The sequence below is a fragment of the Mesoplodon densirostris genome, chromosome 5 (assembly GCF_025265405.1).
Source record: "Mesoplodon densirostris isolate mMesDen1 chromosome 5, mMesDen1 primary haplotype, whole genome shotgun sequence".
Lineage (NCBI taxonomy): Eukaryota > Metazoa > Chordata > Mammalia > Artiodactyla > Ziphiidae > Mesoplodon > Mesoplodon densirostris.
This window is the reverse complement of record NC_082665.1, coordinates 106,397,658-106,422,478: the sequence shown is the minus strand read 5'-3', so window position 1 is coordinate 106,422,478 and position 24,821 is coordinate 106,397,658. Positions and strand designations below refer to the sequence as shown.

The following is a 24,821-nucleotide window of genomic DNA, read 5'->3' as shown; positions in this document are numbered from 1 at the left end:
TCAGATTGCTCTTGTAGAATTTCCCTCATTTAAAAAATATCTTATTTCTCTTTCCTCTTCCACTTTTTTCATTTCTAGGTTTCTATCTTTGAGCTCAATAATTATCTCTTTCATATGGTCTGCTCTATTTCCATTGCTTTCTTATGCATCCTCATCTTGTTTATTGAGTTCTTTACCTCCAGCATTTCTGTTTGGTTCTTTTTTAGAGTTTCAGTCTCTTTGGTAAAGTATTCCTTCTGTTTGTTAATTTTATTCCTGAGCTCATTAAACTACCTTTCTGAGTTTTCTTGTAGCTCATTGAGTTTCTTCATGACAGCTATTTTGAATTCTCTATCAGTTAGATTAGTATTCTGTGACTTTTAAGTTTAATTTCTGGAGAATTGTCATTTTCTTTTCTTTTTTTCCTTTCTCTCACCTGTGTACCGGGGTGGCTGCGTTGCCCTTGACAGGTCAAAGTGGTCACAGCCCCCCGGAAAGCTTCTGTGGCAGACGGAAAAAGCACCCACCTGGGGCTGCAGCCAGGTGCAGAGTGAGTCTGCAGTGTCATTTTCTTTTGGTGGTATAATGTGAACTGTGGCTTTTCATAGTACTTGATGAACTATTCCTCTGCCTGTGCCTTTGAAGTAGTGACAGGTTAGAAGTTAGAGGCCCTTCTCTTTTTCTAGTAGGTGGTGCTATAGTACAAGTTTTTGGTTTCTCTTACCTGGGCTGCCTTCGGTTTTATTTAGGAGTCAGTGCTTTCCACCATCTCTGTAATAGGTGTGGCTCTGTGCCTTCATTATAGCTTCTTATGCCTCTGGGTTCGTTGCTGCTTTGCTTCTGCCAATGCTGCTGTCGTTGCTTCCTGGTGCACTGGGATGATGGGCTCTTCCCTTGCCACTACTTTCCCCTGAGTCACAGGATCTGCCCTGTCAGGGGAGGCCTAGGGAGAGGGGGGAGCCCAGATCACTCAGGCACCTCTGTCCTGGCTGGTGTTTTAAGGTTCACGGGCTCTGCCACTGCGAGTCTGGGGGCAAGGACCAGGAGCATGGGTGCCTCAGCAGCTGGAGGGACAGGGTCCCAGGCCCCACTGCTGCTGCTGCTGCCCAGTTACCTGTGGCTGCCGGGGCTGCTGGAGTCGTGTGTTGCTTACCCTGCTGCTACCAAGTTCTCTGGGGCTGTGGACTCAACTGCCATGGCCGGAGGGCCAGGATTGCAGCCACTGACTCTGCTGTTCCCTCAGTTCTGCCTCTTGTATGTGTTCTAGTCCACCACCTTTAGATGTACAGATGTTTGGAATTCTCTGGTGTCCTGGTGTGTTGGGCAGAGGCACCTTTGTTGAAGTTTGGATGTCTTACTCATTGTAGATTGAATGGGAGAGGCACAGGGGGCTTTGACTCTGCCATGTTGCTGACATCACCCAGTCAATTCTTTAATATGTATTCCTTTTTATATTTGTACGAGAGTCATGATTTTGCCTTTTTTTCTGAAAATTGTCTTTAAACAGTATAATCCCTAGAGTTTATTCAGATTTCACCAGTTATACACACATTCATTTGTGTGTGTGAACAAGCCAGTTTCGGAGGGTTCCAGTGAGAGGCAAGGAAATCATGAGAACTTTGGAAAGTTTAAAGGCTGATGTTGGCCACAGTGAAGACTGACACCCTGAGGTTAAGAGTTATCAGAGCGAAATGGGATAAATCTTTTGGTGGGGATCATTCTGGATACAGAGTCTAATACTTAGTTTTTCATTTTCAAGAATTATTATTTCTGCATTCCTTGGCCATGACCTGGATATGTTAAAACATAGGATTAAGAGTTAGACAAAATTGGATTAAAAATGGTTCTACCGGGCTTCCCTGGTGGCGCAGTGGTTGAGAGTCCGCCTGCTGATGCAGGGGACACGGGTTCGTGCCCCGATCCCGGAAGATCCCACATGCCGCGGAGCGGCTGGGCCCGCAAGCCATGGCCGCGGAGCCTGTGTGTCCGGAGCCTGTGCTCCACAACGGGAGAGGCCACAGCAGTGAGAGGCCCGCGTACAGCAAAAAAAAAAAAAAAAAAAAAAATGGTTCTACCACTTACTTGCTATATGATCCTGGGGAAGGATCTTATTCTCTTTCAACCTAGATGTCTAATGCTGATATCTGCCTCATAGAATTGTTGTGAGGATCAAATGAGATAAAGACTGTAATGGGCTTGGCATATAGAAAGTACAGGTGACCTTTGAACAACACAGGAATTAGGGGCACCCACCCTCTGAGTGCTTGAAAATCTACTTGTAAGTTATAGTGGACCCTCCATATCCATGGTTCCTCCATATCTGTGATTCTGCACGTGCAGATTCAACCAAGCCCAGATTCAACCAACCTTGTATTGTGTAGTACTGCAGAATTTACTATTGAAAAGAATCTGTGTAAAAGTGGACCTGCTCAGTTCGAACCCATGTTGTTCAAGGGTCAGCTGTACTCAGTAAATGATAGCCATTATTATTAAAACAACTTTCTATGTTTAAACCAAGAAAAGGCCTTGGTTTAGACATAGAAAACTGCAGAAGCCACCATGTCTTTATTTTACTCTAGACCCATTAATACTCAAACAAGCAGAGTTCTTTCTCAACAAGGACAAATGGAATAATAGTTCATCAAATCATCAACCTCAATGATAGGTTAATGATGAAAAGCACAGGTGCATGTTAGTTGATACCTGTTCTTTGTTTTCTTTGCAACTTTTATATTTCTTTTCATGTAAGAAAGGATTTATAAGGCTGTTCATATAAATGATTTTACAAATCAGAAAAAAAATCTGACAATGTGTCAGGAAAATATGGGTAATGCAGGCATCTGTGCATAGTATGCTCTTCTGACATATCCTAGGTCCACTAATGATCTCAGAGGGGTCTGAGTAGTGTTCCCACTAGAGGGTGGTGAGGGACTCCTGCAGGGCTGACAAATCCAAGTCCTTTCTTCAGGTCTTTCTTTCAGCTTTATGTATCACTAAGGACCTGCTAATTCAGGATTGCTAAAATGAGGCATTTGTAAACTAAAATTTGCACAGTACTCAGGTGTCATCAGGATTCAACTATTGATTCATTCTACTAAGATCCTGTATTCTCTGGGAAAGTTAAAAGTCTCCTGCCTGCAAGCAGACACCCCCATGTTGGAATTCTCTGTTTCCAGGGCTTTTTTTTTTTTTTTATCAGTGCATTAGCAGCATTGACCTGACGTGGTTGAGCTGCTATTACTGCTTTTTGATAATGAACTGGTAGCTTTGTTTCGTCATCATCTATTCAGTGTCATGTAAATTGTTAGATTTCCCCCTTCAGGGTGTTGCAATGCATATTTGCATCAAAAGTAGCTTTGCTTTTAAGAAAAAAGTAGTTTTGCTTTCTGGTTCAGGTATCTATACCTTATTGTTAAAGTGGACGTATACAAATTTTAAATCTACTTGTGTAGTGACACTACATTGGTGATGTACTTTCAGAGAGTGTAAGCTAGTTAAATAACGTATAATATCAGACAAGTATAATAAAAATACTGCCTATTTTAAAGTTTATAGGGCATTGTTTTCTGATTAAAAAGACTCAAGTAAACTCATATTCTCTTACATAGTACATAGTAAACAAATTCACATGTAATTGTAGCAACAAGTTTGCTGCAACTTTTAATTTTGTTCCTTTTCAATTCTGTATTATCACTGGTTCTTTTTTGAGTGAGGCATTATGCATGGGTGAGTAAAATAGATTCCATGATCAAAACCATTTGAAGGATACTTTTCTAAATTCTTTGATGGGATTATAAATGCTTACCATCACAATCCTTAAACATTACACAATAGCAACAAAATAACCAACATGGGACTCTCCCTCCAATTTCTCACCTTGCTCATCCAGAGATCCTGGCTACCTTGACCTGCTTCCATAAATGTAGAGCCTGTCTATTATGCTTCATCCTGACCTCTTCTGATGCATAAATACATCAGGATGATATCCCAGGACACATCTCATCATTATCTTATCATTCATTTCTCAGCTGGCACAAAATGTCATTTTCTCAGGGAGGCCTTCCTGGAACATACTGTTAACCTGTGTGTCATTCTCTGTCCTATTACCCTGTTTATTTATTTCAGAATAGTTATCATGGTATCAAATCATCAGTCTACTCCTGTCTCCTCCTCAGTCTCCTCCTGTCTGTCTTATTCATTGCCATATCCCCAGCACTTAAAAAAATGTCTAGAACAGAAGTAAGCACTAAGTGAAGATTGGCTAAACAACGAATGAGTGCTTTACTCATTTATTCATTTCATGTTGCTGTTCTGGGGACCAGATGACTGGAAGGTCCATGGAGGCAGAAGCTCTCATTTAAGCCTGATGGCATGTTGCATGTACAGGAGGTCCACCTGCCAGCTGACCAGTGGGGATTATCAGCTACCCCAGCCCTGTATTTTCTTCTTCAATTGCAGAAATTGAAGCAGGGCTGCTGTTTTTCATTGCATCCCCCAACCTCCTCCATCCCCATGAGAAATAGTCCAAAGCTCTGGAAACTCATCTTAGGTGTATTGTCTGAATCCCCATCTCCTATCAAGGAGCACTGAGCTGCTCTGACTGTGAGGGTTTCATATAATTAGAAATGGTGGAAGCTGTGTGTGAGCTGAAGCTGTGAGTGATGTCAACATCAAGGAAGCATGCAGAGTTGATAGGTGGGTGGGTGGCTGAGGTCCTTGAGCCCTGGTGATTCATCCGAAGGTAGAGGAGGGCCAGGGCAGACACTGATGAAAGTTGAATATATGGATCCGGGAATCAGAGAGTCTGGGAGGTGACAGTGGGGAGCAGTGGAATGAGAGAATAAGCTGGAAGTGGTGAACAGAGGAATTTTGTGGGGGGTTATTTATTTTTTGTTGTTGTTTAATTCCTTTATTGAGATATAATTTACATACCATAAAATTCACCCATTTGAAGCACACAATTCAATGGTTTTTAGTATATTTGCAGAGTTATGCAATCATCACCACAGTCTAATTTTAGAACATTTTTAAAAATCATCCCCCAAAGAAATACTGTACTCATTAGCAGCCATTCCGCTTTTACCTACCCTGTTCCCCACTAAGTCCTAGGCAACCACTAATTTACTTTCTGCTTCTATGAATTAGCATATTCTGGACATTTCATATAAATGGGATTATATAATATGTGGTCTTTTTTTTTTTTTTTTTTTGCGGTACGCGGGCCTCTCACTGTTGTGGCCTCTCCCGTTGCAGAGCACAGGCTCCGGACGCGCAGGCTCAGCGGCCATGGCTCACGGGCCCAGCCGCTCCGCGGCATGTGGTATCTTCCCGGACCGGGGCACGAACCCGTGTCCCCTGCATCGGCAGGCAGACTTTCAACCACTGTGCCACCAGGGAAGCCCCATAATATGTGGTCTTTTGTGACTGGTTTTTCTTTTACTTAGCATGTTTTTAATATTCATCTATGTTGTAGCCTATATCATGTGCTTCATTTCTTTTTATGGCCAAATAATATTCCAATGTATATATATGTAACATCTTATGTATTCATTCATCAGCTGATAGACATTTGGGTTGTTTCCACTTTTTGGCTATTATGAACAATGTCACTATGAACATTTGAATACAAGTTTTTGTGTGAACATATGTTTTCATTTCTTCTGGGTATATATCTAGGAATGGAATTGCTAGATCATATAGTAATTCTGTGTTCAACACTTGGAGGAACTGCCAAGCTGTTTGCCAAAGTCTGCACCATTTGCATTCTACTGGGGGCTATTTCTGGCAGATGGTTTTATGAATTTGTTCTGGACACTTGAGTCCCCTGAGTACCACGAGAATGAGTGTGTTGGGATTCTGCTTGGTCCTACTATTTAACTATAGCTGCACAAACCCCTGGATCCCATGAGGCCCATTTGCTATGATTTTACCCATATGTAACCCCAGAGGTGTATTGCGACCAGTGAGTCCTCTCAGGCCTCATGTCCCCCCATCTGTTCATACATTCTGTTCACTGCCTTCTCCACATGAAGCTCTCCTAACCTCTAGCCCAGTAGTTTCAACTCTGGCTGCACATTAGAATCTCATGGGGAGCTTTCAAATGCACCAAAGCCGTGGCCCATGCCAAAGGTTCTGATTTAATTGGTCTGGGGTAAAGCCTGGGTATTAGGATTATTTGAAAATCTCCTCATATGATTCTAATGTGCAGCCAGGATTGAGAACCTTTGCTCCAGCTAGAGGAATCCTTTCTCCTTTGAACTCCATAGCAGTTTCTCTCTCTCTCTCTCTCTCTCTTTTTGGCCATGTGGCGCTCTTGCAGGATCTTAGTTCCCCGACCAGGGGTCGAACCTAGGGCCCCGGCAGTGAGAGCACCAAGTCCTAACCACTGGACCACCAGGGAATTCCTGCAGCTTCTCTTTAATGGTGCTCAACAAAGCTTTAAAAACATGTTCTACATTTCATGGAAATTATTTACATATGTATTTTATTTTTATTTTTATTTATTTATTTTTTTTTGCGGTATGCGGGCCTCTCCCTGTTGTGGCCTCTCCCGTTGCGGAGCACAGGCTCCGGACGCGCAGGCTCAGCGGCCATGGCTCACGGGCCCAGTCGCTCCGTGGCATGTGGAATTTCCCCGGACTGGGGCACGAACCCGTGTCCCTTGCATCGGCAGACGGACTCTCAACCACTGCGCCACCAGGGAAGCCCTACATCTGTATTTTAGTTCTCCAGCTGTGCCACAAGCTCTTTGAGGACAGACATTGTGTTTGATCCCTCAAGTCTCCCACAGGGTTACCCAAGGACATTTGTTTATCCCCTCACCTGGGCTCAATAAACATTCATTAAACACACATGCGAAATCTATCCCTGAAAAAATGAACTAAAAATAGCAAGAACTGCATGACTTTGGGCAAGTTACATAACCTCTGAGCCTCTCGTGAAAGACTGGGTTACAGCAGTCTCCAGCTGGCATTATTGTGGAACAATGCACAGGACCCAGCCCGGCAGGAAGTTATCATGAGATCTAACTTGGCCACCCTCCTAAACTTGCAGCCCCTCTGCACATTTCCCATTCTGCCTTCCCTGATTTGCTTTTTCTCCTTGGCACTTAGCACATACTCTATGTTTCTCTCACTTATCTTCTTTACTGTCAGTCTCCACCCACCCCCAATGTAAGCTCCATGTGGATAGAGATTTTTGCCAGTTTGGTTCACTGCTATATCTTCACAATTCAGAACAGTGCCTAGCAGGTAGTAGATGCTCAATAAATATTTATTAAAACAATAAATAAATATTTCAGCTTATTTTTCAAGAGGTTTAATCCCTGTCCTCTATTCCAGCAACATGAATTACTTTTTGGTAAATATTTGTAGTCTTTATTATAAAGCCTTCCTTTTCCAGTAAAAATGATATTTCTAACATAAACATGTTAGAATTCATTGTGTTTTGGAAATGTAATGTCAGTTCTGAGAGAGTCGGCAGTAGCTCTGTTTAAGCCCTGGGAAGGCTGGAGCAGGGATCACGGGCACATTTCTGGGACTGTTGTATGTGGACTGGAGCAGGGGAACAGGGCCTGGGATGGTTAGTTGAAGCCAAGGAAACCTGAACACCAGGTGTTCTTGCACTGTTAGGACACTACTCCTAGGTGTTACAGAGGATGATGACCATGGTGATGGAGGTGGCCAAGAAAAGCAGGTAGATGCAGAAGAGCAGGGTGTCCATCATGTGGCTGAAATGCACCCACAGGTCAGCTAGCCGGGCCCTTGTCCATCCTGAGCCACCGTTCAGTTCTGCCTCTCTGGGTCCCAGCTCCTTCCCTCCCAATTCCCCTGGCTCCTTCTGCCCTGTGGAGAGGGCGGAGACTCAGCTGTGAAGTGGGAAGGAGACAGGATTAGAGAAATGGGAAATAGGGCCCAGTGCAGAGAGTGTGGGCAGTGCAGACTTCTCTTACCAGACAGGTGGGTGGGTGTGAGGCCCAGGCCCACGTCCTCCTTCCAGAGAGCAGCAGGGCAGCGTTTCCTTGGGCTGGTGCAGTGTAGAAGCAGGGAATGGAGGCAGCGAGGCCTGGGTGGGGGCTGGGTGGTGGCCAGGTGCAGCAGGTAGGTGATGACGATGGTCTCCAGCAGGCTGACCACCATCAGTGACAGACACAGGGCGAAGTAGACACCTGGGTGGCGGGAAGGAGTGCACCTGAGTGAGTCAGGTCCAGAGGAACCACCGAGCCCCCCTTTTTTCTGTCTCGCACACCGAGCCCTTTCTAAGATGACCACCGTCTCCCTCTGCTGCCTCAGCAGATCTAGCCAGTTCACCCGCCTACCCTGCCTCCTTATTTTTTCTTTTTTCATTTTTCAACAGTGGGGTGGGGGCCATACTGATGAGGGAGGTGTCACTGGCAGGGAGTAAGTCATTAACGTCATGAGCAGGAAGACGTTGTAGCCCAGCAGGAGTGTCATCTTGAATGGGGCACGGTTCTCACTTTCTACTGGCAGGAAGAAGCTGAGGGCGTCGATGGTGATCAGAAAGCTACTGGACGCCAGGAGGTTTATGACATAGAGGCTGGGCCTGCGCCTGACGGCCACCTGGTGGGGAGGAGTGAGCAGAGAACCAGGTGAAGCTAGAACTGAAGGGAAACCAAGAGATGATTCCAGGCTCTTCCTTTCTTGATGTCCTCACTCCAGCAGGGGCTCTTTCTGGGGCTGGATGAGGAGCAGCTTTCATATGACTAATAGGACTCCCCCCATACCCAGCAAAGAAAACCTAGGCCAGAGCTGGCAGGTTCAGAGAGGGGGACTTCTTTGGGGAACTTGGGAGAGAGGAATGCTATGAGGGTTATGGTGCCCAGGGACTTTCTGGTCTTAGGGCAAGAGGTGAGAGGCTCTGAGATTTAGAAGTGTACGATGAGAAAGATATGGGTGATGGACAGCCATGCCAGAATCTCTGGCCTGACATAGAACATGATCTGGTCAAAAAGGCTGAAGACCACAGATATCTTTGGGGTGGCCTTGTTGATGCCCAGGAGCTCCCACTCCCCTTGTGTGTGGCCAATGTCACGCGAGGTGTCTGTTATCTCCCACACTTCCTTGTCCATGCCCAGCAACATGTTTTCCAGGGCAGGGGAGACAGACACTCACTCAGCACACACCTGCTCAGCACCTACTCTGTGTGGGGCTCAGAGAGGTGATTCAACAACTGCTTTAGCTACCTCTTTCAGACAGTCCTGTAATGTGACTTCCTTGCTGCCCAATTGCCTCCTTTCAATTCTGGGCTTTCTCAGGAAGTCTTGTTCTCACTTAAGTTCAACTTCCCCTACCCCACCATCCACACACCCCCAGTTAGCAAATACCCCACTGTCCCTTTTTATGCATTTAAAAAAAAATGACTTTGCCTCTGAGTGCTTTTTTGTTGCCCACGGTTGATCTCAGTTTACCCCGTGCCAGAACTGCCACTGCAACTCACCTGTGTAGAGCAAAGAGCTAAAAGTGAGGGTGCAGTTCTTCTGGTCAAAAGAGAAGTAGATGTCCAGGCTACAGATGCCGGTCACCTGCATCCGTTTGTTGTCCACAACGCGACCTTCATTAGTCACACAGGCGGAGAGGCCATCCAGAGTGTGATCCATGTCGTTGCTAAGTGGTGGAAGGGGAGGGGGGACAAATGCTCTGGGTTTCACATCAGTTTACGTTTTGCTGTTAAGGCAGGGCTTCCCGAAGCTGCCACTCCGCCATCTTTTCTCCCTACTGCTTTCTCATTTCTAGCCGAGAAGTTGATGAGCTGTGATTGTGCTCCTCTCTGAAATAAGTTTTCAGTGGTCCCGCTGAATGGCTTTGCCCTGAAGTGCCCTTGCCTGCTCCTTGCAGAAGGGTCTTCCCCCGGCTTTTCCCAGCCCTGATACCCACAATTCCACGATGAAGATGTCTCGGAGCCACAGGTTCTCAGCTGTCACGGTGAGTTTATTGATATCACCACATTCTTCTGGGTCCCAGCTGATGAATGGGTGACTCCAGATCTAGGGCATAGGGCCCAGAGGGATGGTTATGGCTGAAACCTGGAGCTAGTTTATGTCAGCATCTCCTGCCCTTCCAGTCCCTTAAAAGTATATACATATGTATGTATTTTTTTCTAAATGTATGTACTATGGGCATATGATAAAACTTCAACAATTCCAGAAAGGTATACTATAAAGAATAATTTTTTCCCTCCTTAATTTAGTCCAACTCAGTTCATATCCCCAACTCAGGTCCATTATTAACAGTTTTTTATATATCATTCTAGAAAAAAATATATTCCAGCATTCATTTTTATTTACACAGATAGAATGATACTGTGCACATTGTTATGCATGTTGCTTTTTTGTTTTGTTTTGTTCTTTTTTTTTTTTGGCCACACCGCACGGCATGAGGGATCTTAGTTCCCCGACTAGGGATGAAACCTGTGGTCCCTGCAGTGGCAGTGCGGAGTCCTAACCACTGGACCACCAGAGAATTCCCTGAGGGTTTTTTGTTTGTTTGTTTGTTTTTTTAAAACCACATTTCCTTTTAAACTCTGATTCCTCTTCTCTTTCTGGTGATAATGTCCCTCTTCTCTAGCTAACAAAGTCTTACTGGCCTTTCACTTCCTGCTCAAGGGAAATCTTAAGCTGGGTGCTGGATACATTTGGACCTTGAAGCTTACTTAGGGGCTTCCAACTGTGCTGCCCTCCGTCTTTCTGTTTTTTCCATCTGAATTTCAAAGTTGATTGGCAGCCCAGAAAGTTATTTGTCACCAGCACTGGCCCCATTCTGGTTGGCTTTGTGTATTCCCTTGGGCACTGTCAATTTCAACAAATGTGATTTTTGCAAACAAAGCCAGAAAATCAGGCAAGGAGAAAGAGAGAAGAAGAAAGCTGAGCTTACATACCAACTTTAACCACAGAAATGACATCAGCAGCTGAAGCTGTGCATCCTGACCAAAAAATCCCCGTCCAGGATCATTAATGCCATGAAATCAGGTCCTAGTCTACCTCCTTCCTTTGTTTCCTAAGTGGTCCCATGTGACAGTTCAGCTTTTCAATTACAAGTCTCAAAAGAAAGTTCAGAAAAATGCAGGTTGCATGGAAAATATAGGGGAAAAAACAGCATGGGACCCATTGGGAATGTTTTCTTAGTATAATATTCCTATAAGGGCAGGACTCAAGGACAAACGTTACCTGCAGAAATGTCACAGCAGCGTTCCCCTTCATGTCTCTCCACCCCATAGGATGAACATTTAACTTGTACAGAATTCATTCAGGGGACTCTGCTCACTACTGGACAGGTGCAGTGTTGGATTGACAGGGTAAAGAGTTCTTGTTTCCTATTAGCAGGCTATGGAAAGAATGTTATCAGTCAAAACTCACCACTTTGAGGATGGCAGACAGGATGAAGGAGATGCTGATGTGAGTGGGGATGCTGTAGTTGATGACTGGACGGAAGTCCTTCTGGTTAAATATAGCCTGGAAGACAGCAGGGTCTACGCCACGCTGGTCAAAGACTGAACAATTGATGCTGAAAGTGTTTGCCCTTCCTGTAGAGAGTAGAGACCCCGTGAGATGGGAATAGGGCTTTTCTGTTTCCTAAGTGAGAGGAGTGCCAGGGCTGGGACCCTAGAGCCTCTCTGCAGAGAAAGAAAATGTGCACGTGGGGTGGGCATGTGAACCCCTCCTTCTTAGGCCAAGATTCCCGAATGCCAAGTTCTTCCTGCCAGGGCTGTGGGGGGGCTGGTCTGGTCTGGTCGGCAAATGATGGAAGTTGATGTGGTGAGCTGAGTCAGGGCTCAGCCCTTTCTTCCTGTGGTTTTGCTCCCATATAAAGCCTACCCAAATCTGTATGCAGACTGCCTCTCTGGGGAGGCCTATTCCTTCCATAGTCATAACCCTAAAGTTTTGGCCTTTGTCTGACCATACTTTTTTCTCTCTAGCTCTATTGTGATTCTTCCTCATAGACACTGAACAAAATTCCCCTAAAATTTTGTTTCTCAGTGTTCCCTTCCCACTTTCATGTTTTCTCATTTCCTGCAAGGAAAAGTTTGGAGAGAAGTAAACATGGGTGTGATGTAAAACATGTGGGAACTTAAGGAACATTGTATTCAATGTAAATTTATTGACTACCTACACTGTTCTGTGCTCTGTGCCCTTCTCAAACCCAATGACTTCCTCTAAGAACTGTGGGAGCCATTTTCATCATCACCATCTTGAAAAGATCTCATTGATCATCTACCATGTGACTGCTGGAGCTATGTGACGAAACGTAAAAGCCCTTCTGCCCACCTCACCCACACGCCAACCGCAGGTGACTGGTTATTCCTGTAGCTGAGCCCAGCAAGTTCTTTCCCATGCCTCTTCTACTGTCTCCCCATACCAGTTAACTCATAAGGTACATCTCCAGACTAAGGAGAAACATATCTGGGGGGAAGCAAACATTGTCCTTTTCCCTCCACATTACCTCCTCTACAAGATCTTCTCAAGAGAGGTGGGAAAGGAGTTATATTATTATTAATAGGACCCAAACGGCCCTGTTCATAGTTACTAATCTTGGTATAAAGGAAGAGTTGAACATTATAAAGGGGTGGAATCAGAAAAGTGGTAAAATGGAAGGACAGACAATTTGGTAGATGTCTATGCAGGCAAATGAGACGGGCGCTATGCGTACTGATCAGTGAAATGGGTGTTTCATCTGTTTCCCAAAGGAAACCAAAATATAGATACTACAGAGAAAAGAAATGTATAACCCAGTTAATTTAGATGCTTTCTAGTTCTGGGGAATGAGGGGGTTTCTGGAATTTTCCCAGAACAGTATTCCCCTCTTTCCCTGTTCTTGCCCCGTCTTACCTTGAAGCAGAAGGCTGACAGGGAGGCAGAGGAGGAATCCCCCTGTGGTGGGCCACCCCCCTTCCATCCTCCTCTTCTGGACTCTTCCTTGGTTCCTGGTTTTGAATACTGCCCATGACAGGTAACCACTCCCTGGTGAGAGGCTGTGGCCAGAGAAGTCACAGCAGAGTGTCCTGCTTTGCCCTTGTCCAGGTATGCCTTCTGGGCTCCAGGCAGGGAGGAAGTTAGGCCAAGACTAGGGGATAAGTGCCTGTTCAGCCGCCTTGTCTAGATAAGTGGTTTAAATTTGAGTAACAAGGACCTTTCAGGAAAACTGGAAGACTTGGGAGATGGGGCAGGTGAGGCCATTGATAAAGGTCGCGTCAGGTCCTTCTGGAACTAACTGTGCCTCAGAGAAAGTGCATGGACCACCAGGAAGGGCTGGGTATGCTCTCTTGTGGTGGGGACACTTGCTGATTTCACAAGGCAAGAACATGTAATTATTTTGTTGCAGACCTAAAAGTATATCCTCTGTCCAACTGTGGACATTAGGGATTACTGTCAATACTTAGTTAAGAAGCTTGCTTGAGAGGTTAAGCTCCTTTTTTAAAAATTAATTTATTTTATTTAATTTATTTTTGGGTGCATTGGGTCTTCATTGCTGTACGTGGGTTTTCTCTAGTTGCAGCGAGCGGGGGCTACTCTTCGTTGTGGTGTGCGGGCCTCTCATCATGGTGGCTTCTCTTGTTGCGGAGCACAGGCTCTAGGTGCGTGGGCTTCAGTACTTGTGGCACGTGGGCTCAGTAGTTGTGGCTCACAGGCTGTAGAGCGCAGGCTCAGAAGCTGTGGCACACGGGCTTAGTTGCTCCGCGGCATGTGGGATCTTCCGGGACCAGGGCTCGAACCCGTGTCCCCTGCATTGGCAGGTGGATTCTTAACCACTGCACCACCAGGGAAGCCCTAAGCTCCTTTTCTAAGACATAAACCTATCAGAACTCTGTCCCCACAGCTAGCACCACAGTACAGAACTGCATCATCCCTTGTACGTACTATTGGAATAGCTTCTTCATAAGGTTTCCTCTATCTAGTTTTCCCCAACCTAATCCTTTATTTTGCCATTCTCCTAAAACAGAACTCTCCCACTTACCCTTCCTTATCTAACGTCTGTAAAGGCCTACAGCCCTGGCGCTGTCAGGTAATGTGTGTGAGTAGGAAAATCATTTGGAGGTTTGTGTGTGTATGTCTGAAAGCTCCCCGGATGGTTCTGGTTCACACTCACATTATTGAAAACCTTTGGGATGGGCTATATTGAGATACCACAATCAGGATATTGATATTGCTATTGATACACTCAAGATACAGAACATTAACACCAGGATTCTTTCATGTCACCCTTTTATAGCTACAACTACCTCCCTCCCCATTCTTCCACCACCTGGCAACCATTCATTTGTTCTCCATTTCTATAATTTTGTCATTTCAAGAATGTTATATAGATCAAATCATGCAGATGTAACCTTTTGGGATTGGCTTTTTTCATTCAACAAAAGTCTCTGGAGATCCATCCAGATTGCTGCCTGTATAAGTACTCACCCCTTTTACATTGTTGAGTAGTAGTCCATGGTATGGATGTACCACAGTTTGTTTTTCACCTGGTGAAGGACTTCTGAGTTTTAAGGGAAAACACTTATTTCCTCTGTTTTACTCACAACACTTTGGGCACCAAATGTGTGGGTTTTTTCCCCCCTCATACCAAGCAATTCTGACATTAACTACCCAGAGTTAGTGCAGATCCCACAGGTAAAAATCTCATTCCCACAAGACTGCCCCCTTATTCAGATGCCAATCACACACCCAGGCCTCCCATACTTCTGAACAACTGACTATAAATTGGGGGTTCCCACAACCGCATCCTCAGGTTTGATAGTTTACTATAATGGCTCATAGAACTCATGGAAACACTTGTGTTTACTGGTTTATTATAAAGTATATAATAAAGGATACAGATAAATAGTCAGATGAAAAGACATACAGGGCAAGGTCTGGAAGGGTCCTGAGCGCAGGAACTTCTGTCCCTGTGGCGTTGGGGTGTGCCACCCTCCCAGCACGTGGATGTATTTGTCAATCCAGAAGCTCTCCAAACTCCATAGTTCAGGATTTCTTATGGAAGCTTCATTACATGAGCATGATTGATTATTAACTCAATCTCCAGCTCCTCTCCTCTCTTCAGAGGATGGGGGTTGGAGCTTCTAATCATGGCTTGGTCTTTCTAGTGACCAGTCCCCATCCTGAAGCTATCCAGGAGTCCACCAAAAGTCACCTCAGGAGAGCAAAAAGTGCTCCTATCATCCAGGAAATTCAAGGGATTTAGGAAGTCTGTGTCAGGAACCAGGATCAAAGACCAAATATCAGAACAAAAGATGTTCCTCTCACTCAGGAAATTACAGGGTTTTAGGAACTCTGTGTCAGGAACTGGGAGCAGGGGTCAAATACGTTTTTCTTCACGGAGTTTTTATAGTTTTTGTCTATTATGCATAAAGCTGCTAGAGACATTTGTGTTCTGGTTTTTGTGTGCACATAAGTCTTCTGGAATAAATACCCAGAAGTGTAATTGCTGGATTGTATGGTATTTTCATGTACAATTTTTTGTTTGTTTGTTTGTTTGTTTTTGGCTGCCCCGTGTGGTCCGTGGTAGTGAAAGCCTGGACTCCTAACCACTAGGCCACCAGGGAACTCCCTGCATATACAGTTTTTAAAGAAACTGGGATACTCTTTCCCAGAGTGGCAGTACCATTCTACATTATCACCAATGATGGGTGAGTGATCCAGTTTTTCTGCATTTTTAGAAATTTCAGATTTTGGATAAGCAAGGATTTATTAACATGGGACCCTAAAGTGATAAACAAATTCAGCAATGTTGAAAATTTAAAACTTTTGTTCATTAAAGGACACTAAATATGAAAAGTCAGGTCATTAACTGAGAAAATATGTTTGCAACACATATATAACTGACAAAATAATAATAGAAAAATATGACATGCCTATAAATGAATAACAACAACTACGTCCCCCATGTATTATAAAAATGTACTGAAGATATGTACTGAGTTGGCATTTTACAGAAAAGGAAACACAGTCACTAAACAATAAAAAGAAACTCAGTCTCATTTGCAATTATGGAAAGCAAATTAACTTAAAATCACAAGGAAATATAATTTCACATTCAATAGATGGCAAAATTTTAAAAGTCTGATAATAGAAGTGTTGGTGAGGCTGTAGAGCCACAGAAACTCCTATGCACTGTGGGTGGGAGCAAAAGCACTTTGGAAAACAATATGCTGTGACTTCCTAAAATAGAAGATGTGTGTATTGTAAGAACCAGCAGTTCTACTTCTAGGTGCATACTCTAGCAGCACACTGTTTAGTATGTAGCTACTAGTCACATGTGGCTATTAAAATTTAAATTAACTAAAATTAAAAATTCAGTCTCTCTGGGCTTCCCTGGTGGCGCAGTTGTTGAGAGTCTGCCTGCCGATGCAGGGGACACGGGTTCGTGCCCTGGTCTGGGAAGATCCCACATGCCGCGGAGCGGCTGGGCCCGTGAGCCATGGCCGCTGAGCCTGCAGGTCCAGAGCCTGTGCTCCACAACGGGAGAGGCCACAACAGTGAGAGGCCTGCGTACCGCAAAAAAAAAAAAAAAAAAAAAAAAATTCAGTCTCCCAGTCATAACAGCTGCATTTTAAGTGCTCAGTAGCCACATGTGGTTAGCGGCTATAATATTAGTGCAGATAATTATGTAATGGAATACTATGCAGCAAAGAGCTGAATTAACTTCACTTCATCAACATGGTTAAATCTCAAAAGTATAATGTTGGAAAAAGAAAGTACAACATTGAATAATAAAAAACAAGTTGCAAAATATATACAGTATGATATTATCTAACATGTGTATTCCAAAATATACATATTTAAACAACAGATTGTTTGAAATATGCTTATGCAGTAAAACTAAAACAAAAAGTAAGAGAATAATAAATACAAAATTTAGAAGAGTTATTACCTCCTTGGAGGAAAGGGAGATGGATATGCTTGGGAAAGTTCTCATGGAAGACTTCAAAGACATTAGTAGTGGCAGGTGGGGAATGCAGAAGAACTTTTCACTTTACACCCTCATATAACGTTTAAGTTTTTTTCCCTATGGGCACATTTATAAAATTGTTTTATTGAGGTATAATTGGCATAAAATAAACTGTTCAAAGACTCCACTTTGACGAGTTTTGACATATATATGCACCTGTGAAACCATCATCACAACCAAGGAGTGGTTATAACCTTTGCAACCACTCCCTCCTGCCCTTCCCCACCCCATTCTGACCCCAGAGAACCACTGATCTGTTACTACACATTATTTTCACATTTCCGAGAATTGTGGCATCCTTTCTTCTTTTCATATATATTTATTTATAAATTTATTTATTTATTTTTGGCTGTGCTGGGTCTTCATTGCTGCGTGCAGGCTTTCTCTAGTTGCAGCGAGCGGGGGCTACTCCTTGTTCTGGTGTGCAGGCTTCTCATTTCGGTGGCTTCTCTTGCTGTGGAGCACAGGCTCTAGGCACACGGGCTTCAGTAGTTGTGGTGCATGGGCTCAGTAGTTGTGGCTCATGGGCTCTAGAGCACAGGCTCAGTAGTTGTAGCACACGGGCTTGGTTGCTCCGCAGCATATGGGATCTTCCCGGACCAGGGCTCGAACCCGTGTCCCCTGCATTGGCAGGTGGATTCTTAATCACTTCACCACCAGGGAAGTCCCTATATATTTATTTAAAGTTACACATTTCCTTTGAAATATTTATCTCCCTCAAGTTTTGTTATGTACTAGCTTCAATTCTAAGGGTTTAAAAAATCAATTATTTATTTTTTTGATCTATGAGTTATTTAGAAACATACGTTTTAGTCTACAAATGTGGAAAAGTTTTTTGTTTGTTTGTTTCTAGCTTGTGACTAAAGAGGCAGTATAGAAAAGTGGTTAAGAGCATGAACTTTAAAGCTGGACTCCCTCAGTGTGAATCCCAGGTCCACCATTTACAAGCTGTGTGATCTTGGGTGTAAGTTACTTAAGTTACTTCACCTCTTTGCTTCAGTTTCTTCATCTATAAAGTGGATGATAGTAATAGCTCTTATCTCATCATGTTGATATAAGGATTAAATAAGGTCATAATTATAAAATGCTTAGAACAGTGCTGGCACATAATTAGCACTATTTAAATGTTAATAATAATAACAATAATTTCAGAGAATACAGTCTGACTGCTACTAAATTTTGAGACATGCTTTATAGTCTATATATAGTTAAATTTTGTAAATATTCCAAATGTGCTTGCAAAGAATGTATTTTCCAATTGTTAACTGTAGAGTTCTATATATTATCATTAAATCTAATTTAACTGTGTGGTTAAAGTATATTATTTTTTCAATAATGTGTTATCACCTTGAGATGTGTTGAAATCTATTATAATTACAGAACTGTCACTTTATCTTTTTAATTCTTTCTATTTTTGCTTTATATATATTTGAGGCTATTTTATTATACATTCAACTTTATAATGTTTACATCCTCCAAGTGATTAAACATTTTATCATTATGTTGAGATTCTCTTTATTCTGAATAATTATTTTTGTCTTAATGACAATTTTGTCTGATGTTGATAGAACCATTCCAACTTGCTTTTTTTTTTAATAGATCTTTATTGGAGTATAATTGCTTCACAATACTGTGTTAGTTTCTGTTGCACAACAAAGCAAATCAGCCATATGCATACACACGTCCCCATATCCCCTCCCTCTAGAGCCTCCCTCCCATTCTCCCTATCCTACCCATCTAGGTCATCGCAAAGCACGGAGTCTGACCTCTCTGTGCTATGCTGCTTCTTCCCACCAGCCAACTATTTTACATTCGGTAGTGTATATACGTTGATGCTACTCTCACTTCGCCCCAGCTTCCCCCTCCCACCCCAAGTACTCAAGTCCATTCTCTATGTCTACTTCTTTATTCCTGCCCTGCACCTAGGTTCATCAGTACCATTTTTTTTAGATTCCATGTGTATGCATTAGCATACGGTATTTGTTTTTCTCTTTCTGACTTCACTCTGTATGACAGACACTAGGTCCATCCACCTCACAACAAATAGCTCAATTTCATTTCTTTTTATGGCTGAGTAATATTCCACTGTATATATGTGCCACATCTTCTTTACCCATTCATCTGTCGATGGACATTTAGGTTGGTTCCATGTCTTGGATATTGTAAATAGTGCTGCAATGAACATTGTGGTACATGACTCTTTTTGAATTATGGTTTTCTCAGGGTATATGCCCAGTAGTGGGATTGCTGGGTCATATGGTAGTTCTATTTTTAGTTTTTTAAGGAACCTCCATACTATTCTCCACAGTGGTTGTATCAATTTACATTCCCACCAACAGTGCAAGAGGGTTCCCTTTCCAGCACTTATGGTTTCTAGATTTTTTGATAATGGCCATTCTGACCAGCATGAGGTGATACCTCATTGTAGTTTTGATTTGCATTTCTCTAATGATTAGTAATGTTGAGCACCTTTTCATGTGCCTCTTGGCCATCTGTATGTCTTCCTTGGTGAAATGTCTATTTAGGTCTTCCACCCATTTTTTTAACTGGATTGTTTGTTATTTTGATATTGAGCTCCATGAGCTGTTTGTATATTTTGGAGATTAATCCTTTGTCTGTTGTTTCATTTGCAAATATTTTCTCCCATTCTGAGGGCTGTCTTTTTGTCTTGTTTATGGTTTCCTTTGCTGTGCAAAAGCTTTTAAGTTTAATTAAGTCCCATTTGTTTATTTTTGTTTTTATTTCCATTACTCTAGGAGGTGAGTCAAAAAAGATCTTGCTGTGGTTTATGTCAAAGAGTGCTTTTCCTATGTTTTCCTCTAAGAGTTTTATGGTGTCTGGTCTTACATTTAAGTCTTTAATCAATTTGGAGTTTATTTTTGTGTATGGTGTTAAGTAGTGTTATAATTTCATTCTTTTACATGTAGCTGTCCAGTTTTCCCAGCACCACTTATTGAAGAGACTGTCTTTTCTCCATTGTATATTCTTGCCTCCTTTGTCATAAATTAGGTGCCCATATATGCGTGGGTTTATCTCTGGGCATTCTATCCTGTACCATTGATCTATATTTCTGTTTTTGTGCCAGTACCATACTGTCTTGATTACTGTAGATTTGTGGTATAGTTTGAAATCGGGGATCCTGATTCCTCCAACTCCATTTTTTTTCTCAAGATTGCTTTGGCTATTCAGGGTCTTTTGTGTCTCCATACTAATTTTAAGATTTGTTGTTCTAATTCTGTGAAGAATGCCAGTGGTAGTTTGATAGGGATTGCATTGAATCTGTAGGTTGCTTTGGGTAGTATAGTCATTTTCACAGTATTGATTCTTCCAATCCAAGAACATGGTATATTTCTCTGTTTATGTCATCTTTGATTTCTTTCATCAATGTTTTATAGTTTTCTGAGTACAAGTCTGTCTCCTCCTTAGGCAGGTTTATTCCTAGGTATTTTATTCTTTTTGTTGAAATCATAAATGGGAGTGTTTCCTTAATTTCTCTTTCTGATTTTTCATTGTTGGTGTATACAAATGCCTGAGATTTCTTTGCACTAATTTTGTATCCTGCAACCTTACCAAATTCATTGATTAGTTCTAGTAGTTTTCTGGTGGCATGTTTAGGATTTTCTATGTATAGTATCATGTCATCAGCAAACAGTGACTGTTTTACTTCTTCTTTTCCAATTTGTATTCCTTTTATTTCTTTTTTTTCTCTAATTGCTGTGGCTAGGACTTCAAAACTATGTTGAATAAGAGTGGTGAGAGTGGACATCCTTGTCTTGTTCCTGATCTTAGTGGAAAAGCTTTCAGTTTTTCACCATTGAGTATGATGCTTGCTGTGGGTTTGTCATATATGGCCTTTATTGTGTTGAGGTAGGTTCCCTCTATGCCCATTTTCCTGGAGAGTTTTTTTTTTTCAGTAATACATATACATATGTTCCCATATCTCCTCCCTTTTGCGTCTCCCTCCCACCCTCCCTATCCCACCCCTCCAAGCTTTGAAGTTTTATTAGGTCCCATTTTTATTTTATTATTATTATTATTTATTTATTTATTTATTTATTTTGCTGTACGCGGGCCTCTCACTGTTGTGGCCTCTCCCATTGTGGAGCACAGGCTCTGGACGCGCAGGCTCAGTGGCCATGGCTCACGGGCCCAGCCACTCCGCAGCATGTGGGATCTTCCCGGACGGGGCACGAACCTGTGTCCCCAGCATCGGCAGGCAGACTGTCAACCACTGTGCCACCTGGGAAGTCCTATTTTATTATTTTTTTAACTTTTTTTTTTGGCCATGCCCTGTGGCATGTGAGATCTTAGTTCCCTGACCAGGGATAGAACCCACACCCCTGCATTGGAAGCATGGAGTCTTAACCACTGGACTGCCAGGGAGGTCTCCCAATGTTCTTTTAATATCAATAAGTGAGCAGTGATTTTAACTAATGTAAGTTTGAGTCTGTTAACTCCTAAATAAGACTACAATTACTAACCTAAAAATAGTTAAATGAAAACCTATACAACAATGAATATGAACAAACTATCACTATTCACACAACATAGCTAAATCTCACAAACATAATATTGAGGAAAAAATGCCAGACATAAAAGAATACATACTGTAATTCCATTTATCTAAAATCCTAAAACACGCTAAACGAGTCTAGAAGTCAGGTTAGTGATTATCTTCAGAGACAATAAATGGGAGTAATGATTGGGAAGGGCCCCAAGGAGTGTTCTTCCTAAAGTTGTTCTATTTCTTCACCTGGGTGGTGGTTATACAGGTGTGATCAATTTTAAAAATTCATTGAGTGGTACACATAGATTTGTACACTTTTCTGTATGTATGTTGTATTGCAATACAAAGTTTAATTTAAAAAGTTATGTGAAGGAAGAAAAACCTTCTCTATTGTGTAAGGTTTCAGCATGCCAGCTGTGTGTTGCACTTAATATGTTAAAAGGCTGAGTTAATGATTCAAGATATTGCTTAAGAATTATTGAATACTGAAATAAGAAACTACTTTGGGTGACTAAATGTCTCAGACTGGCTTAAATAATAAATGAAAGATGGAATCCAAGTGTAAGGCAGAGAAGAGTGAAAAGAAAGTAGTTTGTGAGCTCAAGATCCCTGAGACTAGGAATCTAAGCAGATCTTTCCTCAGAAAGTATGAGGATATAGGCAATAGTTGTGGTCTTAACTTTTGTCAGAAGTAGGAACTGGGCAAGCAGACAGAACTGCTGCTCCTTTGGTGTCTAATGAAGATCATGTTAGAACAGTCTGGAGCAGGCAGTAAGAGAGTAGGAGAGACCTGGGCATTGGAAATGTTGGCTTTGGGTGACTTGGCAGAATTACTGAATTTACCTTGAAGGGAAGAATCTTGAATAATGACTTATTTCCTAATTGCATTTTATCCTCTGTCTGCTAAATTGTGTCTTTATAAATCCTTGTGCTTGCTGAGTAAGAAGCTCCAAAGCTTTTTGGTGATTCCTTGAGACAGGTAGCCACACGTTGTAGAAAATCCTCATGGTGTAATTATAAAGTGCTACTTATTTAGTATAGATTCCTACTACTATGCTATATATGTGGAATAATCAATATCAGGGGTATCACCTCTGAATTATTAAGGATGATGATATAAATTAATTGTCCTAAATATCAGATACGGATGGGAGGTCTTCAGAAGAACTAGTAAACATAAGGGAGAAATAATAGTGAAAGATGTTGGTATAAGGAAGGTATCGATATAAGAGAAAATACAAGAGTAGTAACAGAGAAAGGTGAGAGAAAATGATGTTGAAATAGCAAACAGACAAGCTTGGTTTTCAGAGAGAGAAGCAGAGAGATGAAAGAAGAGAGGGGATAAGTATGAAATATGGTACTGTGTGTAGATATTCTGGATTTCCAGAAAGTGGAAGGAATCAAAGGCAGTGTTGAGACAAAATGTACAATAAGAATGGGCATATATATGGGGTGCCAAAAGAATAAGTAGGGAGAAATTTTTCTCAGAATTGTTTAAAGACTGAGAAAAGAAACACTGAGAGGTGAGAAGGTTGTGAGGATACTCCTGGATGCTGCTAATGAAAGGAGAGAGGGATTTCCCTGGTGGTCCAGTGGTTAAGACTCCGTACTTCCACTGTAGGGGGCACAGGTTCGATTCCTTCCTGGTCAGGGAACTAAGATCCCACATGCCGCAAGGTGCAGCCAAAAAAATATAAATAAATAAATAAATAAATAAATAAACAAAAGGAGAGAGTGGGAGCTTAGAAATTGCAACCTAAGAAGTTAGAAACATAATCAAGCTTTTGAAGAGTGTAGTATATCCAGGACCAAAGAGTTCATAAATTTCCAGTGTGTACTCTTAACAGAGCTTTACAATAGAAAATGGAGGAAAAGGAAATAAAGTTATCATAAGGGATATATATATATATATATATATAGAGAGAGAGAGAGAGAGGGAATGGGAGAAGGCCATTGGGAATCAGATGTACCACCTCTGAAACTGTGAAATACCCATAACATTCCTGCTGACATATCTAGGCTAGAACTAGCTTAAAATATTTTGCTTCATTGTCAGGTCATGTTTTAAATTGCAAGGCTCACCTCAACCTAAACATATGAACAGGATGTTGTTTTGCAAAGGATATTGTCAATTGTAATGATCCTGGCACAGAAAACCTAAAGTCATATATATATGAGGTGGAAAAAAAATTACAAAATGACGTCTAGAGAAGTACAAATATGGGGATGGGAAAGGAAAAAGGAATGATGCAAAGGTGATCTTAAGGAATTTGAAATTCCTCAATGATGTCATAAACACTCTTCATTTTAAGTTATTGGCAAAATGTCAAGAACGAGTTTCTGAGTGAGAAACATGTTCCAACTAATGGAAAGAGGGAAACATAAGAGAATCTGCAAGCAGAAATGCCTTTGCCATTGTATAAGGAAGGTCTCTAAGAACGCAAAGAGAGTTGACATGTAAAAATGGGCTGCTAATTTCCTACATAAGTTATAGAAAAATAAAATAAAATATGCCAAGATGGGATAAAGGGATTACATCTAGAGCTAATAGACACTGACTCTTGGTTGGCTGGCGTTCATTCATGCATTTAATAGTTCAACAAGTCTATTAAGCACTTATGATGTGTCAGGCATCATGATCATGGTACCATATACTGAGCTGTAAAAGTGGATGAGACATTGTACCTGACCTTTAGGAAGGCACACTCTCCAAGTGGAGGCAGAAATATAAATAAATCCCTGAAATCTATTCGTCTAATTGAATATAATTAAAACATAATCCAGATATTCATCCTTCATATTCTTTCACTTCCTCTTTCAATTTCTCTCTCTCCTCAGGTCCTTGCTCCCAGCTAGCTGTTAAGAGTCCTCCTCAGGATGATATCTGCTGGTGGCAGTGTGAAGTACTGTTACTACGGAACTCTTTTTTAAAAAATAGGTGGTTGTTGTTGTTGTTGTTGTTGTTTTTGTGAAAATAATACATGCTCATTGAAAACACAGACAAGGATATAAAAGAAGATAGCAATCACTCATAATCCCATTATACAGGACAAAATTTGCTCTTGTTTTCTTTTTTTGGCCATCCATACCTTTTCCTCTGCATTTCTATCTAGCACTCTATTTTTTAGAAGAGAAATTATGTATACATAGTATTTTGTAACTTGTTTTCTCCACTTTATATATCATGGACCTGTTTCCATGGTTTTAACAGAGATCTGTATTGTCACTTTAAATGGCTACAAAGCATTCCATTGTGTGGCTGTACAACTATGTAACCTGAATCCTTTAATTGAGGTCCTTAACTAGTCTTCCTGGCCCTCCTCCAGGCATGTATATTCAGAAGGCCCTCTCTATTTGATTTTGTGAAATCAGAAGAA

The 24,821-nt window shown here is 41.9% G+C and overlaps 1 protein-coding gene and 1 non-coding gene across 2 annotated transcripts; both read right to left on the bottom strand.

Annotated features, from left to right (window-relative positions):
• Positions 1-413: 413 nt before the first annotated feature.
• On the bottom strand, positions 414-539 carry LOC132491486 (small nucleolar RNA SNORA77). The gene has a single exon (XR_009532701.1). It is a non-coding gene; the product is annotated as a small nucleolar RNA SNORA77 (small nucleolar RNA).
• A 6,854-nt stretch (positions 540-7,393) lies between these two features.
• Positions 7,394-12,887, bottom strand: LOC132491221 (5-hydroxytryptamine receptor 3C-like). Its single transcript, XM_060100082.1, is given in 10 exon segments — positions 7,394-7,823; positions 7,931-8,146; positions 8,352-8,391; positions 8,394-8,558; positions 8,927-9,105; positions 9,436-9,602; positions 9,873-9,982; positions 10,873-10,917; positions 11,351-11,517; positions 12,821-12,887. Coding segments are annotated over 10 exon segments (1,359 nt in total). The 3' UTR covers positions 7,394-7,620.
• Positions 12,888-24,821: the final 11,934 nt, after the last annotated feature.